This window comes from Somniosus microcephalus, chromosome 23 (genome assembly GCF_052327205.1).
Source record: "Somniosus microcephalus isolate GS21.2 chromosome 23, FLI_Smic_1.0, whole genome shotgun sequence".
Lineage (NCBI taxonomy): Eukaryota > Metazoa > Chordata > Chondrichthyes > Squaliformes > Somniosidae > Somniosus > Somniosus microcephalus.
In genome coordinates, this window is record NC_141009.1 from 53,055,625 (window position 1) to 53,075,566 (window position 19,942).

Sequence of the window (19,942 nt, forward strand, 5' to 3'; positions counted from 1 at the left end):
GAGGAAGCACCAGCAGTGGATCAATGAGCTTCACGAAGGTCATCTGGGAGGGGTGAAAATGAAAAGCCTTGCTAGGGCTTAGGTGTGGTGGCCGGTGGCCGATCAGCAAATCGAGGACCTGACAAAGAGCTGCTCAGGATGCCAGAAGGTCCAAAATGCACCACCACATGCCCCTCTACACCCATGGGAGTGGCCCTCATCTCCATGGCAACGGGTGCATATTGATTTTGCTGGTCCATTCATGGACTCAATGTTTTTAATAGCCATGGATGCGCACTCGAAATGGCCTGAGGTGATCAAAATGTCCTCCACCACCAGAGAAAACTATTGCAGTCCTACGGACCATTTTTGCCAGGAACGGCTTGCCAGAGCAGATTTGCTCTGATAACGGACCACAGTTTGTGTCCGAAGAGTTTCGAAGATTTATGAAAAGGAATGGGGTAAGGCATTACACATCCGCCCCGTATCATCCAGCCACAAATGGATTGGCTGAGAGGTTCGTACAAACCTTTAAAAAAGCAGTAAAGGCCATGTGCGATGACGACATTCCACTGCAGCATAAGGTGGACAATTTCCTGTTAGCCTACAGAAATGCGACACATGCAATCACCAACCAGGCCCCGGCCATGATGTTCTTTAACCGAAGGTTGAGATCTCGTCTGGATTTGCTCAGACCAAATGTACGAAGAGATGTTGAGAGTAAGCAATTCCAGCACATCAATGAGAAGCCAACAAGGAGCTTCAATGTAGGGCAACCAGTCTTGGCCCGCGACTACCGAACAGAGAAATGGCAACCAGGAACGATATGCACACGGCAGGGGCCACTAATGTACACAGTGGACGTTGGGGAGAGCATCGTGAGACGCCATGCTGACCAGATCCTAGAGTCACAGGAACGAGTCAACCCCATGCCTCGCCCATACATACCTGGTGATGAACCAAACGTACAGGTAGCATCTACCCCAGAAACAGTAGCATCGGAAGCTGATGAACCAACCGACAGGGGGCCAGAATCGCCTCCGCACCAAGAGCAAGACACTCGGGGAAAGGCGCTATCCAGAAAGGATCAGGAAGCCTCCCCAAAGACTGAATTTATAAATAGACTATTTTCAGCTAATGTTGCATGTTAAAAGTGTTATGGTACTGTTAATCTAAAAGGGGAGGAATTGTAATGTATGTACCTTTAAGGGGGGAACTACTTTCTACAGCTCATGTATACTGTAGTACCGGCAGTGACCACACCTGTATATAACGCTGAGTAGTAATCTGTTGTTTCAGTTGCAGTTTGAACCATGTTGAGTAAACACCTGTTGTACCGTTCTCTGCAGTCCTTTTCTTATTATTACACGGACGTAACACTTACCTTCTGTAAAAGGTGATCTCCACCCCAGCCAGGAACAGGCCCAATTTACTCTTGAAGGACTCCTAGCTGGTTAGATGGAGTTAGGATACAAATCAGCCATGATCTAATTGAATGGTGGCACAGGCTTAAGGGGCTGAATGGCCCACTCCTGTTCCTATGTTCCTAGAACTAAGTAATTATGAGGGTGATAAGTTGTAGCTGTTATTGTCCACCAGGATAATATGCAGAAGGAGCACTGTTTAGGCGGAGAGGCAGGATTGCATGTATTAATTATCAGGGGTTTCAATATTCCATTATGTTGAATGGACAGATCAGGAGCAACTAAAGGGAGGTTTGAGAGTACAAACAAATTCACTGAGGCAGTTATGGATGATTCCCTCACAGGACATGTGAAGCAGAGCACCAGAGCACAGGCTGTGTTGAACTTGTGTTTAGTAATCCAGCAGAGCTAGCGAGTTGGTGAGGAACTGCATTCATTATATTGTTGAATTTAATACAGGTCCACAACCCCTTATCCGAAACCCTTGGGGCCAGATGTGTTTCGGAATTCAGAATTTTTCGGATTTCAGAACGCTAGGGGTATCTGCAGCTCTTTTTGACATTTTTTTCAATTTTTACCCATTTTTGCGTAAGGGACCGTGTCCAAAATAATTAAAGCCGAAAAATCCGAGTTCAGACCGGGAAAATTTTTTCCCGAAATCGGCTGAAAATTTAAAAAATTCTCCTTTGCCACCGTGCAGGGCGGCATTCGAACGGGCACGGGAAGCTGCGTCTAACAGTGTAAAAATGGCTTGGCTCCGACACGGGAGTGCGGAGATATGGCCATTCAAAGTTGTACCCGAAGTACGAAAGCCAAGTGACGCTCCACGAAAAAACTTTCGGTTTTCAGAGCTTTTCGAAATTCGGAATTGCGGATAAGGGGTTGTGGACCTGTACTATCAAAGTTAAGGCTAAAATCAATGATAAAGGGTTTTGGAAAAGCAGATTTTGGAGCAATGAGAAAATGTCTAGGAAATATTAATTGGGAAGCTACACTTAAAAATTGAACATTGGAAGAAAAATGAAATTTAATTCCATTTTTATATAAGAGGAGGAAAAAAAGTATGTATCATTTGGAAAATGAGGCAGGAACATGAAAAACAAACAAAAATACTTCACAAAATATAAGCAGAGAAAAAGGGAAGATTGGGATACAGCAGAAAACAGCTAGGAAAAGTGAGAGAAGTAGGGAGGCAAAGTGCATCTTTCCAGCCCTATCCATCTCAGATCATCCAGAAAACTGGGAATTGGGAGTCGGAAAGTCTAGACCAACATCCCTAAACATGAAGTGGCTGCTCATTAAGCTAGATGAGCTCGAGGCTCCCATGCCTACAGTTGTTCCCCTTTGTTCATTTCTCTTGGTTCAACACAAAGATTTTCTCCACATTACCTCACTTATTCTCTTCATTATATGGGAAAAGCCCCACTGGGATCATGTACCAGTTTCTTTTGGGAGAGAAAGAGAATCAGCATCCTTACCTGCTATCCACAGTTCACATGGTGTTGTTACTTTCCAAATTTTTTTCCACAGCTTCTGTCCTTTCATAAATATTATAATCAAAAACATCAAGTGGTCTCTTCAACGCTTTATACAGTGTCACCATCATTTGGACTTGCATTCTATGGATCTATTTCTACATCCTAATATACTACTGCTGCCTTTAGCGGCATTAGTGTTAGACAAATGTTCAAAGTGTGGTAAATATTTAAATGTGACACCATGTAATAGGTCAGAGATGTCCAAACTCGACAGCCTCTCAACGTGCATTTGGCAAACTGACTTTCATATTGAATTTACAAAGTGCACTGAAGATATCTAGGAATAGATCATTGATGCATCAACTCACATTGACGCCTTGAATGCAGCAGTCCACACCCCAACATTGGGAGCAATTATAATGAGGCTCTGTTTGTCGGGTGGATGGTGGTTCTCGCAAGCCCACCACCTGCCCGATGAAGCCCACCAGAAGCCTGAGACGTTTTCGTGGTCGGGTCTCAGGATCAGCGAGGTGCCCCTTCCCCGCTCAGCGTAGATGATAGGTCTTTCGGATGAGACGTTAGACCAAGGCCCCGTCTGTCCTTGCAGGTGGACGCAAACGATCCCACGGCTCTATTTGTAGAAGCGCGGCAGAGTTCACCCCAGTGTTGTGACCATCTTTATCCCAAACAGATTATCAGCTCATTATCACATTACTGTTTGTGGGAGCTTGCTGTGCACAAATTGGATGCTGCGTTTTCAACATTACAACGGTGACTACACTTCAAAAGTACTTCATTGGCTGTAAAATGCTGAGAGATGCCCTGAGGTCGTAAAAGGTGCTGCAGAAATGTAAGTTTGTCTGTTTTAAATATGAACCATTGGCAGTGTAGTAACACAAGTGTGTTCATCCCTTGCCAGACAGTGGCACAATGCTGGTATCCACCTTTCCCCTTCCAAGGAGTTCCCAATTTAGTCATATAACAAAGGGATGCTATGAGCAGAGACCAGGCACTGTTGGACAGAGGGGGTGTGTAGGAGCAGGGGAACCTTTGCCTGGTGAGTCGCTGCAGTGTGTTCTTGGGTATTTCTTTTCGTCTACAGGAAACTCTTTTTTATCCGGCACCGACGGGACCGGCGTGGTGCCGGTTTATCAAAAAGTCCGGATTACAGAGAGGTATAGTTAAAAGGTAGGAGAGCTCCATACACAGCAACAAATCCAGGCTTCCCCGTTGCTTAGCAACAGGTGTAGGAACTCTGGCCACAAGATCCAAGCGTCCCTGTTGCTTAGCAACAGGTGTAGGAACCGGCCACATGATCCAAGCGTCCCTGTTGCTTAGCAACAGGTGCAGGAACCCGACCACAAGATCCAAGCGTCCCTGTTGCTTAGCAACAGGTGCAGGAACCCGGCCACAAGATCCAGGAACGGCCACTAATATGAATTAAAACTTAATTGAACCTACTCCTGAATTTTGCCGGTTAACAGAGATTTCCGGTTATTTAGGTGCCGGTAAATCGAGAGTTTCCTGTACATTGGTTTAGGAGAGAAAATCTTAATGGGAGAGGAAACAAGCCCCTTAAAAAATGGGCCATTGGTTTTGTTCAAGTAAAGTCATTTTGTGCAGGCATTGGTATAAACACTCCAGATCTGTGATAATCTGACAATGGAATCTTGAAATAATTTCAGTTTCACTTACGTTGAGTTGGAATACTGCAGGAACCCAAATTCATCCCTCTGGCCATCGGGACACAGAGACTGCATCACGGGGAGTATCCCAGCAGACGTCAGCGGTGCGGCTGTGTAGAATGCTGAAGGGAGACAGCAGTAAAACAGACAGGAGCAGGGAAAGGGGCAGGGGGGGGGGGAGAAAGGGGTACAGTTCAAAGAGCAGTTAAAGCGACAGCAGAGTAAGGTCACCTTCTTCATGCAATTAATAAAACCCACTACAGGCCAAAAAGAATACAGGTCAGAGGTCAAAAGGTCATGGTGGTATTTGCTGGCAAAGTATTTCCATTTTTGTTTGTTTGAGCAAGAAAGTATTATGAATCAGGTCATTAGATCCCAAGAATTGAGATAATCGCACAGCACAAAGTCATGAATTCCCAGCCTGGTGTCTCCTACAGTAAATGGTGATTCGTTTTGCCCAATACTACTCATGCTAATGATTTGCTGAGTCACTCCTTGTTTAAAAAATAATTGGAATTTATTATTCAACAAGTTTACACATTAGAGGTAAACATGAGGACGATAGGAAACTTTCACAAGAAGACACAGCACAGTCCAATGAAGTCAACATAAATGAGCATCCATTCTCCAATTCCTTTATAAATGGGTTTCAGTTGCCAGGTGCATTATCACAGGACTAGTCCCCGAAACCCTCTCGATCCTCAATGGTGAATCAGGGTCTGTAGTACAATACTCTCACCCGTCTGTAATGGACACTTACCATGGGGAACTGCATTGCTCGTAAAGCTAATGTACCCCCACTGCAACACAAAAATGAACATGGGCTCGCGAGAAATTGGCCTTTCAAGGGGCACAAGCAACAAATGCAGCATTTGTTGGCATCATAGACACAAGATTAAATCTAAGGGATTTGAGACAAAGAACAGGAGAAACTTTTTTTTTTACACAAAGGGGTTGTGAGGCTGTTGAATACATTACGAGATTTAGTGACGAAAGCAGAGACCATGTCAGCATTAAAGAATAGGTTGGATAGGGGGGCTGAGGGAAAGGGGGAACAGGGCTCCTGCTCATGTGGAGGATAAAGGGCAACACAGATTGATGTGCCAAACATGTTTCTGTAATTCTATGTAGTTGGGCATGTGTGTCGAGGTGTGAACATGCTCTGAAGCGGGGAGAGAGAGAGAGAGAGAGAGAGAGAGAGACTCCTTCCTCCAGGAAAGTCCCACTCCGTTTTCTTCTGGTGTCAAGCTGGGCCCAGATACTGGACTCAGGCTGGATTTACAATACAACTACAGCGTCGAAGCGAAGACAAACCACTTCACACCGACGCTCCAGTTGGGAGTGTGAATGCACCCCAGGAGTGTCAGGGACCAAGACCTGGGAACAGGTCACCTGTCCAAACTGCTTGGGAAACCTTGAAGATGATGGGAGAAAAAACAACTTCCAAATTTGATTTTTTTTGGGGGGGGGGGGGGGGGTGGTGAGAGAAAGAGAAGGGGAAAAAAAAGTAAAAAACAAAATTGATATTCCTGATTGAACTACTTTCCCGATGAGCATTACTTGAAGGTTTTAGTCTGCTCTTTTCAGCTTTTACCTGCCGAGATCAACATTGACAAATATCTAAATATCAAATATCTTCTTGTGAAAGTACCTGAAGGATGATCTCAGATCCAGGGAATCAACAGTGCCTGAAATAATTTGTTCCACTGATTTTCATGTGATTCATTTATTTCACCATTTTGACCTCATACCTGGAAGGATTTGAAACGTGTATACAAATTCTCGTCAGTCCATTAGTAGGAGTATTTTGCGTACCTCTCAATTTTTTTAGGAAATGGAGAATTAAATGGAAAGGGTATCAATTGAATATTAGTGCATTTGCAAACATTAGGTTATCTCCATCCCTTAAACCCACTGCACCCCAGCATCTCGACACAGACAGAGACACACTGTCTCGGTGAAACAAATAAAAAATAACTTAATAACAGAAGAAAATGCAGAAGAAATTCTTACAAATGTCTCTGCCATTCAAAACTGCTGTCTTACCATTAGCACTAATTATTGTAGTATATTCAGCCATTACAGGGCTTTCAGACCAATGACCAATGAGCAGTGAGTAATCATTAAAACATGGAAGGGACCTGGAGTCGATACATCTACCTCCCTTCACCAATAGCGTATATTTTTGATTGTAGAATTGTCTAGGTAAAATGCAGAGGATCTAAACTCTCCTGACAGTCGATTACAGATTAACTCTCTCAAGATGCCTATTAATCAACTGTGATTGTTTATCAGTGCGTTTTTAGTAATGTTTGAACCACTCGTTTCGTTTAGAGATCAGATTGTGTCTTTCATCAAAATAGCCGATCAGTTTTATTTATTTATTTCTTCGATTTAACTGGCAGCGTTGTTCCTTTGAAGCAAGAGAAATGGTTCCATCTGGCTGAGAAGCGTGGGCAGCCAAAATTCCTTGCAGTCTGTGCCAGTCTCCTACCACAACTCTAGCAAAAAAAAAACCCCGGCAAATGGCGGCGACCCGGCTATGCTGAGTCCCCGCGAGTTTCCTCTTTGCCTTGGTAAGGAGCAGTGCCTCCCTCTGCCCCTCTCGAGGCAAAGGATGAAAAGGGGACGGAGCCAAAGGTGGCTGCACCTAACATCGGGTGTTCCCTTTGGTTTCGTTGCATCTGTGGAGTCCCGTGTGCCCAGTGAGGTAAGACACACCAGCCTTCAAATGAGCAGGGGATGTGGGCTCCACCGATGGGGTCTAGGCCAGGGAAGCATCATAGACCCTCGAAGATTTTTTTTTTTAAAGGCAGACCAGCTACATAGCACTCAAGGAGGACATGGCTGGGGTCGGGGAGGGGCAGGCAGACACTGATGACGCACCCGAGTTGACACTTGTGCCCGACAGTGCCATGCTAATGAGGTGCCCTGTCACTGACCCCCCACAAGCTCTGGCTGAAGGTCACAGATGGGCATGACCCCTAAATTTTCAGAATTGTGAATTCTGTCTCTGGATTCGGTTGGCAATCAGAGGCTGACAATGAAACCAGCGGAATGCCTGGATTAAGCTACAACTTTATTAAGCATTTTTTTAAATTCCGCTGACCCTTCCATTGGCTTTCTCGTGTTTATTTATTTCATTTAAGCATAACTTGCTGAGCTACAGTGGATGCAAAAAAAAACCTAACTCATTATTTTAGATTCAACTGGGAACCACGGATTACACCTCAGATACTACGATCACCATGTGATGAATCAGAGGCACGAACCAGGTGGTGCGACGTGGTGGAGCCTAAGCTGAAGATCAAGTACAGCTAGCTTGTCTTTAAGGTACTTGGCCGTAGGAACTACCCACTCTGGTCAGAACACAACAGTTTTTGAAATGAGGTTCGCGTTCAGGAGTACATCCCCAATGGCTGAATATACTAACGTAATCTTCATATTAGATTATGAAGGTTATGATGCTCGGGGACTGGTGAAAATTCTCCCACACCTGCAACACTCACCGCCTCATAGGATAACCCAACAGGAGTGGGCGGGGCTTGATGATCAAGTGCCAATCTTTGTAAAATGGGGAGAGAAAAAAAACACCCGTCGGTGAACAACTGCCAACTGGCCACTAAGCCAAAATAGTGCCTCTATTGGCCAAAAGAGGCATCACAAGCAGCTGCTGCAAACTGGCTAATGCAGGTTGGGTTTGTTTAGCACCTTGGCCATTTTTGAAGGTCAGTGGTTATGGCAACAACTCCGAATTGCAGGCCATTCAGTGTAACAGCCATCATATTGTTCTTCAATGACTTGTAAGTTTTTACAACAACAACATACAGGACTGTAATTTATTTTAGTACTTGCTAAAAGTGTATTCTATTTTTGCTTCTTGAATTAATTTGAACATCTACTGTATCAAAAAGCATGTTGCTTTACAGAAATTCTGTTTTGAATGACTTTTTGCCATTTCACTGTTATATAGTCTTCAGGGTTGTAGCCAGTCCAAAGGACTTTGCCTCCAGGTTCATCATCTTTGAAGCTCCCCCTTCCAAAAAAGAAACCCCACTACGATCTCATTAAAATTAATTTTTATACTTCAGTCCAATCTGTGGGATGTGAAGGGTGTGTCTCGTAGTGCAAATTTGGCATCAGTGTGAAGTGGTTTCCACTTCAGTGATACGAAGGTTGCAGTGTAACTGTGAAGCTGGCTCTCTAACCTGTCCTTTTTCAAAGGGTTATTTTCTCTGGTTGAATCTCGAGTTAGCATTTTGGGAAAGCAATCTTTGTTTAACAATACAAAAGCAAAATACTACAGATGCTGGAAGTCTGAAATAAAAAAACAGAATATGCTGGAAAACACTTCAGTCGATCAGACAGCCCCTGTGCAGAGAGAAACCGAGTGAAAGGTAATGGGCCTGAAACATTAACTCAGTTTCTCTCCTCACAGATGCTGCCTGACCTGCCGAGTGTTTTCCAGAATTTTCTGGGGGGTTTTTTAATCTTAGTTTAAGAGAGTCGTCCCTTCTCAATAAAGGATCTCAAACGTTACTTATAGGAACAAGAGTGGGCCATTCAGCGCCTCGAGCCTCTTCCGCCATTCAGTTAGATCATGGCTGATCTGGACTTAAATTGCATTTCTAAAGTCTCTTTTTATGGTTAACAGTTGCTATAATATGCACGGAATTCTTTTAATGTACAGGAAACTTTGGTTTATCCGGAGGTTGTATGTCCGGAAACCTCAATCTACCAGCAGAAATCAGGAGCCGTTTTGTTAGGTTTTTTTTCTTCTCGTGGCTTTGTTCTCAACAGTCGGGCTCTGGAAAGTCTCTCTGAAGCTGTTGCTAAGATACAGAGACGCTTCCAAGGTACGGGCTGACTGTTTACAAGCTGTTGCTAAGCAAGAGTGTTTGTTGTCAGATACGGAGATGAAAACCTCCGTATGCTTCAACATTAACTTTGTATGTCCGGCAGTTTTGATAGATCGGCAACAGCTCGGTCCCGTCGGTGCCAGATATAACAAAGTTTCCTGTATGATGATTTATAAATATGCAGCACAGAGGTGCTTCCTGCTTATAGCATCAGCCTCCCACCACCGCCAAACATACTGGCTGCTCAGATGGAGGTCGGGCTACTCCAGAGTGCAGGGTGATGTCTGAAGAAGTAACGCTCGTTACACAGGTCGTCAATATACATCATTGACGTCCGGTTAAGTACTGCAAGAGCCCCCAGTTTGAGACCCAGTTCATTCTCTTTTTCTTAACGGTTAGTTTGACTAACATTCCTGCAGTTAGCTTTCACTTTAAAGAAAAAAAATATAGAGCCTGAAACACTGCTTTGTTTATTTTGAACGTAGAGGAAATAATACTCGTGGCAAAATTGCTCGAGCAGTTGGCCTCTCGTTGGTGTTCCTGGATGCTATGTTACTCTAGCACGCCTCCGGCTGCAAGAAGAGGATGGAGGCAAGATCGGAAGCCAGATCAAACTATTGAGGCACTCAGGGTGGTTTGGTGAATGTTAGAGACAAATCGTCTCACGGGACCAATACGGTGCTTCCTGTTACGAAGTAACAGATCAAGGGGCACCACTGTGGTTTTGGATTGTTTCCTGGTTCTTCAAGCTCAGCTTGGCTGAAATCGCCACCAACAAATTGGCTGCCGGGCAGAGTCTATGCTGTAGCAGTGACTTTACCTGCTGCACCACAGCGGTCAGTGACTTCTGAAAGTTGGGTTAACTTTTGAATTAAGTTGCAATGAACGGAAAGCTGTTTTAATGGCAGAAGCACAGGCTGCATCTGTTGCAATCCTAGTGAATGGCACACATCATTCCCCCAGTTAAGAGTGTTGCAGAGTATATGATACTGTTCACCAGTCCCTGGGTCTAGTCTAATCTGAAAAAGTTAATAATTAAAGGAGACAGATTATCGTTTTATTCAGAAGCCAAAGCAATGGAGAAAGTTGAGCTACTTTCCCATGATGCTTTGTTAAAAAAAAAAACACCCAAACCAGCAACTTACAGACTGGACAGCATGCAGCATGGCAGCAAGTCAAGCAGGTGGACAGGTGAAAAGAAAAGAATGTTACGTTGAAAGAAAACACACAATGAAAAAAAGAGAAAAAAAAAATATTAAAATGAATTTAGAACTCAGTGAATGCACCACAATACATTTATTACCAAACCACAGCGAGTGTGAGCGAGTGAGTGTGCGAGTGACTGCGTGTGTGTGAAAGAGTGAGTGTGAGAGCGCGCGAGAGTGAGAGCGTGAGAGTGCGAGTGAGAGCGTGCGAGAGTGTGAGTGTGTGAGAGTGTGCAAGCACGCGAGTGAGAGCGTGCGTGAGTGAGAGTGTGCGAGTGAGGTCTCAATCAGACAATCACAAACCGTGCGAGACCTTCCACTGCTCTCTTGCAATGTGAAGCTAATTAAAAGTGTGCCGATGATAATGTGCCCCAAGCATTCTCTCTCAAGTTATGAAAGACTCAGAACCCATGAGTCCTGCAAGTGTGAGTGAGTTACGTTGGTCCCTGACACAAGTGAATTAACAAGTGGTGAACTCCATCACCATTCTATTCTACAGGCATTGTTAGGGCTGGGGGGTGGGGGTGGGGCAGCATGAGGAATGGTGTAACCCCTGATATTTTGCACACATGGAATTTTTTTGAGTTTCACTGGTATCAATGACCACCTACACAGGATGGTAAAAATGGCATGATCATCCCATAGCAAAGAAAGGACTTGAGTGACAGACGGGCTGAATGTTGCAAAGGGCCATCACTGCATCAAGACAATCAGAAAGGAGAAACAACATGTTGGTTATGAAATACATCACCATATTCTTGTTTAAAATATCCAAAAAAAAGACCTAGTGAGGGCAGGATCAGGCTCAACTGTGATGCAGTCACATCCCTGTCCCGCCCCTCCCCTAGTTGAATGGCTGTAAAGCTGAGCTGAGCTGTCTCGGCTCAGAAGTGACGCGTTCCACTTGGACATGGTACCAAGATACCTGACACACGTGTAACTAAACTTATCACGAGCCAGCGCTGCCACATTTCCATCTGAAGATCAAAATTAACTGTCACATAACTGCAGACAAAAAAATATTGGAAAATCTGTGACACAGGACCCCATGGTATATTGCAATGTTTGGCTTTATTGCTAACTAGAAACCTGATGACCTTGATCATTATTTTTGAATGTCCCTCTTAAGCCTCTTGCAATGGAGCATTTGTCAAAAATAGGCCTGTTGTTCCAACGGAGGGATTGAAATCCTATCTGCCCTAAATCTCCCCCCCTTAGCCAGCTGTACGTCCATGCTGCGGAGGTCCCAATCTGCTTGCCACAGATGGCACGAGTTTCATGAGCTACTGGTGCAGGCCACTGGGTGGAGCAGCTCACAATATCGAGCGAGAGAGAGTAGCAGAAGCAGCACCTCTGCCCTTCCTTCCTTCCCCCTCCTGCCCTACGGGTGCTGACTGTGGGTTTAAATCTACACTCTGAATGACCCTGCGCTACAGGCAAAAGGCTTTAAATTTAGGGGTGCGGGGCAGAGGGAAGGAAAAATATCGGCAAGTTCTGGGATTTACAAGAGAACGGCAGACTTAAAGCGAGTTTATTGACAACTTATTTGCAAACTTCCGTGCTAACTGACTTGTGTCTGTGTACATAAGAATTAGGAGCAGGAGTCGGCCATACGGCCCCTCGAGCCTGCTCCGCCATTCAATAAGATCATGGCTGATCTTTGACCTAAACTCCACTTTCCCGCCCGATCTCCATATCCCTTGATTCCCCTGGAGTCCAAAAATCTATCGATCTCAGCCTTGAATATACTCAAAGGCTCAGCATTCACAGCCCGCTGGGGTAGAGAATTCCAAAGATTCACAACCCTCTGAGTGAATGAATTTCTCATCTCAGTCTTAAAAGTTAGGGATCATTGTGTTGCATTACTTAACTCCAGCTCAGTGTGACTATTTATTTCAAAAGTTACACTGGGTTTATATACCATATGTATACTGCTGCAATTATGTATTTGTGCGTGTTTTTTTTTAAAACATGGTTTTTAAATTTACAGCAGCGTGCAGGGATATAATGAGTCTGCACATACTGAACTCAAAGTGTGTGGTCAGCACAAATCACAGAGACTTGAACAGAAAATGCACAGTATTAAAGACAATTAAACCAAAGCAAAAACAAAATAACCCACTGGCATTTATTGCATGCAATCTGTGCACGTAACCGGCGAAATAAATGAAAGAACTAACATGTCACAAGCTATCAGTCGTCAAACCCTTCAGAACAAAGGCATTTCATTATAATATACCTGATAACATTCCCACGTGGAATGTGATTGCAAAATGTTGGCTGATTTTTGCTGAGTCACGAACACCTTGTTCAAAAGGATATTTCCCAACCTACCTTGGAGCATTTAGTAGCTGTAATTAAAGCTGACACTCAACGGTAAAAAGGAGCGAGTTAAATCGTGAAAAAAATAAACCTTGCTCCCAAACTGAAAAAAAGACTGGAGCGTCTTTAAATGTTTTACAGTAATTAAGACGGGCTCTCAGCCCTAGCCTCCTCTGAAGGACACAGCTTGCCACAGAAAGATGGCAGGCTGTGGTCTCCAGGCTTCCTCATTATGCCGTTGGCCAGTGATGTTGCTGCTGGGTGGCAGGAGCTGCTTTCTTTCCCGAAAAGCTCCTGCGATCACGTTCGCACAAAGTGGGACTTCACATCCTTAAAGTCAAACTTTCCAAACCAACGTGCAGTTTGGGAAAAGAACTGCTGACTGCCTGTAGGATTTTGCTCGGACAGTGCTGTCACTATTTTAATATGCCAAATACGGGTTAAAAATCGAAGTCAAGCCGATATGCTCGAATGAGGGGTGGGAGGAGACTCGAGTGGTGCATGAACACTGGCATGGACCAGTTGGGCCGAGTGGCCTGTGTTCCTGTGTTGTACACGCTATGTAATTCTATGAATGGTGTGCAATTCTTCCTACTGAACTCTCAAATCAGGCGGGTCGCTGCAAATAAAAACAAACTAGTTATAATCATCTCCTATCGCTCCTTATCCCCCTTCACCACCAACACCAGTTCAGAGGCCACTTACCCCCAGCAATGGCCCTCCAGCAGAGACTTGTCCCAATAATCACCGACACAATTATTTTGTCGGGCAGCAGGAAAGCAGAGGGCGACAGTTACCTTTGTTTCCCCTTAAGAATATTGTGATCGTCAGCGTGAGGCAGGTTTCCGCTGGAAAATGGAATATTTTCCCCATTCTGGGCACCGTGTGTCAGCATGAAGCACTTCCAAGACTCGGTGTGCAACAGTTAGGTGCAGCATAGAGCTCCCTCTACTCGATGTTTACCTCAGAAGAGAGCAGTTCTACTTCATGTTTTCTATACTAACAATTCAGTGCCAGTCAGTGTCAAATTAGGGACAACTCTTGCGTTTTGGGCAAAATGGGTTGAGACTATCCAACCACATTAAAGGAGTGGACTTTCATCATACCAATATGGACTAGGTTCGAATCCAGGTCCCACAAGTGAAAGGCCAGTGCCAGTGCCACCCAGTTTATATGCTGGCCCATTCAGCCTTGCTGGCATTACCTTAAATACTCTTAACAGTTAAGGCGCCATGCCATGAAGACACAGCAGGCACACAATTCAGTTCGCCAGCTAGGGCCACAAAAAGGCTGCAAAGATGGTGTCACTGGGCCAAGGGACACAGGTTCCCACAGGAAAAGGCAAATTTAACGGTGATTTCTGTTCACACGATGAGTAGCCAATACTTGAAATGGAAATGACAGGGCAGTCAAGGCAAAAAACCTTAGAGTCATTGAAAAGACAGTTGAATGCTGCGATGGGAATCAGTAGGGTTTTCTAGATCCACAAGCTTGGATGGGCCCACGGGCCTTGGCTCATCCTTATTTATTTTATTTCAGAAATGACTGAACAGGCTGGCCCTCTTTTCTCTTGAAAAAGAGAAGGCTGAGGGGTGACCTAATAGTGGCCTTTAAAAATTGGAAGGGGTTTGATGGGGTAGACTTAGAGAAGATGTTTCCACTTGTGTGGAGTCCAAAACTAGGGGTGATAAATACAAGATAGTCACCAATAAATCCAATAAGGAATTCAGGAGAAGCTTCTTAAGCCAGATAACAGTTAGAATGTGGAACGTGCAACCACAAATAGTGGTTGAGGCGAGTAGCAGAGATGCATTGAAGGAGAAGCTAGATAAGTACATTAGTAGGGTTGGAGGAGGCTCATGTGAAGCATAAATACTGGCATAGACCAGTTGGGCCAAATGGTCTGTTTCTGTGCTGTAAGTTGTATGTAATTCTCTGTAACGAACTCCACATCCTTGCCTATTCATAGATTTAGAGCAGCAAGGGTTAGAATGTGTTAATTCATTGACTAGATATGATTGGACATTAAATTGAACTCATTGCTTCAACAAAAAAATCATCTATGTAATATCATTATTGCATAAAGAGCACACATAGCGACAAGGAGGAAGTGAGCTGGGATTTTCCATGACAATAAAACCTATACTGAACATTACAAGGTTTCAGATCTAATGAGTCAAAGAATGAGCAAAGGGCAACTATTTCAATATATTTTCCATTATTCTTCCTCCTCACCTGACCTATGTTCGGGATCAGTTTCACAGCCATCGGCAATCTGTTGCTGCCTCTCCCAAGTGGCTGTTCATGTGTAGGCCTAGATAGCGACTGCCAACATGTTGTTCAACAGTGGAAAGCATCACACCTGAGCCTGGCCGCTTACACACCCGAGAGCCATGTGCACGCACACATTGAACAGGAGGGATTTCCTGGCTGATTTTTCTCTTACCTATACCAGGAGAGTCTGAGGTTCGTAGTGTTCCGTATTGCTGTCCCGGGGACTGAGGTTTGTAGAGTCTCTTACTGCTGTCCCGGGGACTGAGGTTCCGGGGACTGAGGTTTGTAGGGTCCCTTACTGCTGTCCCGGGGACTGAGGTTTGTAGGGTCCCTTACTGCTGTCCCGGGGACTGAGGTTTGTAGGGTCCCTTACTGCTGTCCCGGGGACTGAGGTTTGTAGGGTCCCTTACTGCTGTCCCGGGGACTGAGGTTTGTAGGGTCCCTTACTGCTGTCCCGGGGACTGAGGTTTGTAGGGTCCCTTACTGCTGTCCCGGGGACTGAGGTTTGTAGGGTCCCTTACTGCTGTCCCGGGGACTGAGGTTTGTAGGGTCCCTTACTGCTGTCCCGGGGACTGAGGTTTGTAGAGTCCCTTACTGCTGTCCCGAGGACTGAGGTTTGTAGGGTCCCTTACTGCTGTCCCGAGGACTGAGGTTTGTAGGGTCCCTACTGCTGTCCCGAGGACTGAGGTTTGTAGGGTTCCTTACTGCTGTCCCGGGGACTGAGGTTTGTAGGGTCCCTTACTGCTGTCCCGGGGACTGAGGTTTGTCGGGTCCCTTACTGCTATCCCAGGGGGTGGGGTGGAATGGAGATTTGCAGGGTCCCTTTCTGCTGTTCTAGTTGAGATCAGTTCTGTGACTTCCTTCACCTCAATGCCACAGAGGCAGTCGATATTTTTAATAAGTTGACTGCTGTCGTTGGCTGTTTAATTTCCATTGCAAACGACTACATCTTAAAAATTTGACAGTGCACATTACAAAATTTCATTTCATTTTTTTAGACCTTGCATACGAATTTTTGCATTGATCAGATTGAAGGGAATTTGCATGAAGAGTGGACCTTTTTCCATGTTCGGCTCCCTGCGTCACCAGCAAGCCCTCCCAGGTGAGGGGTAGTACAGCTTATTGCAAGCGACGCTCCCTCTGCTCTTACCCAACACTCTGCCTCACCCCAACCTCAGAAGAACTGACGTTTTAATTTCGCACAACATCCACTGTACAGGAAACTTCCTTTTATCTGGCACGGACGGGGTCGACGTGGTGCCGGTTCATCGAAAATTCCGGATAACCGAACACTATAGTAAAAGATACGGAGCTGAGAGCTCTGTATAAAGCAACAAACCCTATTGCTTAGCAACAGCTTCAGAACAATCGGCACAAGTTGCAAGCATCTCTGTAGCTTAGCAACAGCTGCAGCCACAGCCTTGCACAGCAACAGATGGAGTAAAAAAAAATAAAAGTTACCTGAACCTACTCCTGAATTTTGCCGGTTAACCGACATTTCCGGTTATTTAGGGGCCGGTTAATCGAAAGTTTCCTGTATAACCTCTCTGATCCGGATTGCTAATTTACTGCCAAATTAAATGGGCCTTTCGGGACAGTTTCCCAGGACTAGCTAAATGTATTTCCCATCAGAGGTGAGATTGCATCTTTGAAACAGTTTAAATTTCTCACACTAAAAATGATAGCAGGATTGATACGATTAATCTCCTTATTCACTTCTCCTCAGCCCCATCCCCTGCCCAATGCTGTGATTATGACAGGTGGATTTTAAGTCACACTGGCCGAGATGCAGTCATTTTGTTGGCCGGCAGTAATTTTGATAGAATTGACGACTCGGTTCACAATTTTATAAACAGTGGGGGTTTTTTTTGGTAAGTCGCAACTACACAGGACATATTAGGGTGTGATCATGGCTTCTGTACTGAGGTTTGCCTTTCTGCTAATGATAAAAATTCATGAAAATCCTTGATAACCTAAATAATTAAAGTCTCAATATCATGACGCAGAAGTGGATAAACTGGACTTTCATTTAGAAGAAAAGTAAAATCAGATGTTTGGTATCCAGACTGTATTTTAGAAATTTCCAAAGAGCCCACTCCAAAACCAGGTTGATTACAACCCTACCGAATATGTTTGTGTATTGAAATGATGCAAGGCCACTAAAAGAATCCAGTCTCTTTAACATAAAATTAATCAGTCGCTTGGACAACAAAGTGTCTTCTTTTTCAGGTGAATAAGATCATCTCGTCCTCCAAGCTGAGCAGAAGTAGGACTTCATCCCACTCTTGTCATCTTCATATCTTCCCTCCCTCTCCTCCCCAAAACGATCCTCACCGTGAATAAAATCACTTCTCACTGTTAATGGGCATGTAATTAATTCCCTAATTGGTTCCCTCTGATTAGCTCGTTATTTTCCTACAGTATCAAATATTTGAAGAGTGTCTGGAGCAGATCATTACTGAAGCAGTGAACTGATTAATAGTTTTGGATTGGAGCTGTCCAACTCAAAGGAGAAGTACTTGACTGGTTTTTAGCTCCAGTCTGAAAAACCAACAGGCAATTACGTCGCTCAAGCGCTGTCGAGGCTGTGTCACTGTCTTTTAAGCATTGGGGTGGAAAGGAAGAGAAGGCAAAAGAGGAGCAAAGGCAGATGCTCACCCCATTCAAATATCAAAATGGGCCAGCACTTGGATAATGATTTCAAGAGTGTGTAGCACCTGTTCTTGGCTTTGGCAGGGATCGCATCACATAGGAGCTAAGTGGTTTAAGAGTTAACGTACACATGGTCAATGTGATCTCCTGGACTGGTTTTGTTCACCTGAGGGGGTCGGAGAGGAATTTTCCAGAGTTTTTTTTCCCCTTTATTGGCCCTGGGTGGTTTTTTTTCTGGTTCTTTGCCTCTCCCAGAAGATGAGATGGCTGCTAGGAGGTAGGAAGTGTCTGGTCATAATGCTCTAGCCATCATGGGTGAGGGGTAGGCTTGAGGGACCAGCTGGTCTTTTCCTGTCCGTCACTTTTGTATGGTCCTTTGTCCGTATACCAGCCTCGAGAATACAGCACACCTCACCAAACGGTGATGTCTGCCATTGCCTGGGGAATATCAGACCGAGCATGGCCTAAGCTCTATAGAACCTCTGATTATCAATTTTCTTAATTGTAAGTAAACAGAGGAAAAGGGAGCACTGCTGCCTCAAACCAGATGAGTACCAACCCTTAAATTAAAGTTCACACTCTGAAAGTGGGCTCCCAAGAATGGGAAAGGTGGCAATGCCTTCAGATAGGCACCAGCTGGCTGAGAGTGAAGAGGGTTGGTGGTGGGGGCGGGGAGAGAAGTAGTGCTGGAAAGTTCACCTGTTTGGACATCAGGTGAGGACAGCATCAGGCTCCACCTACTTTCATGGTGGTTAAATAGCCTCTCAATGCTCACCATCAAGCTCGCACATGAAAAAAAATGCCCATTTTGGTGAGGTGTCACAGGTGTGCCCATGAAACCATAGCCTGGCATGAGGCACCACCTTCAGCAAAGGAAGTGAGGACATTTTTTGGGGGGAAAAAAAGACATTTAAGAGCACACAAATAAGCAAAGTGAAGGAAGTATCTGAACTATAATTCCCAACTGTACCCATTGTCATTTCAAAGACTGACACATGGCGGCTTCTGTTGTCCCATTACCAAGGCTAATGATGCACCTATATGGCTTTGTTGCTGAAAAATAATGTTTGAAGTATAACTTTTTGGGTCCTCCACTTCCCTGGTAAGATTAGCTATCCATGAACATCTGCATTTCCTGTGCTACTTGAAGTGTACAGCCCGGCCTACAAGTCCATCAAATGTTAAAGCCCCAGTGAGCTTTACCAGCCAAAATGGATCTTTCAAATCAGGTAATTTTGAACTTCACTGGCCAACAAGGAGAAAGTCCCATTTTTTACTACAAGTAATTACAATTGCGTTCAGATTATCAGATGCTTCAAATACTGTACCTTCCTTGACGGGAATAGTTGGCTTCTTCTGACGAAGTCCCAGCAAAATGAAAAAGAGAACCAGTGGTATAAAAATCTCAAACGCCAGTACCCACTGTGGAAAAAACAAAAAGAGAAAGAAATTTAATAAAGGAAAAGCTAGTCACAGCAATCGGCAACCCCAAATTGTCAAGCTTTAATGTTGAGTGTTCTTCTGCTGTTGGCCTTGTATTTTCTCCCATATGCCTCCCCCTCCACATTACTTCCCGCTAAATGCCAAAGCCAAGATTGGGAACTCACTGTATGCCTTTCAGTCCAAACTTCAACCCCGCCGCCCACCACCCCAGAGAGAGACTTTTAAGAATGTTTTTAGATCCCTTCACTGTAGACACTGCCTCGGAGTCAGAAGGTTGTGGATTCAAACCCCACTCCAGAAACTTTAGTACATAATCCAGCCCGACACTTCAGTACAGTACTGAGGGAGTGCTGCACTGTCGGATGTGCAGTCTTTCACATTCGATGTTAAACCATAGCACTCTGTCTGTCTGTTCAGGTGGATGTAAAAGATCCCATGGCACTATTCAAAGAGGAGCAGGGAGTTCTTCTGGTGTTGTGGCCAACATTTGTCCCTAAACCAATAACATCACAACGGACTAATGGGTCTTTAATTTCAATGGTGCTTGTGGGAGTTTGCTGTGCACAAATTGTCTGCCACGTTTCCCGACAAGACAATAGTGGCTCCACTTCAAAAGTGCTC

At 44.7% G+C, this 19,942-nt stretch overlaps 1 protein-coding gene across 1 annotated transcript in view; it reads right to left on the minus strand.

The window, feature by feature from the left end:
- abca2 (ATP-binding cassette, sub-family A (ABC1), member 2) overlaps positions 1–19,942 on the minus strand; it is a 603,170-nt gene that overhangs the window by 373,963 nt on the left and 209,265 nt on the right. Inside the window, exons 2-3 of the mRNA XM_085965847.1 lie at positions 19,207–19,300; positions 4,577–4,688 (exon numbers count right to left, since the gene is read on the minus strand). Of these exons, the coding sequence (XP_085821973.1) occupies positions 4,577–4,688; positions 19,207–19,300 (206 nt within the window). The remainder of the gene's footprint in view (positions 1–4,576; positions 4,689–19,206; positions 19,301–19,942) is intronic.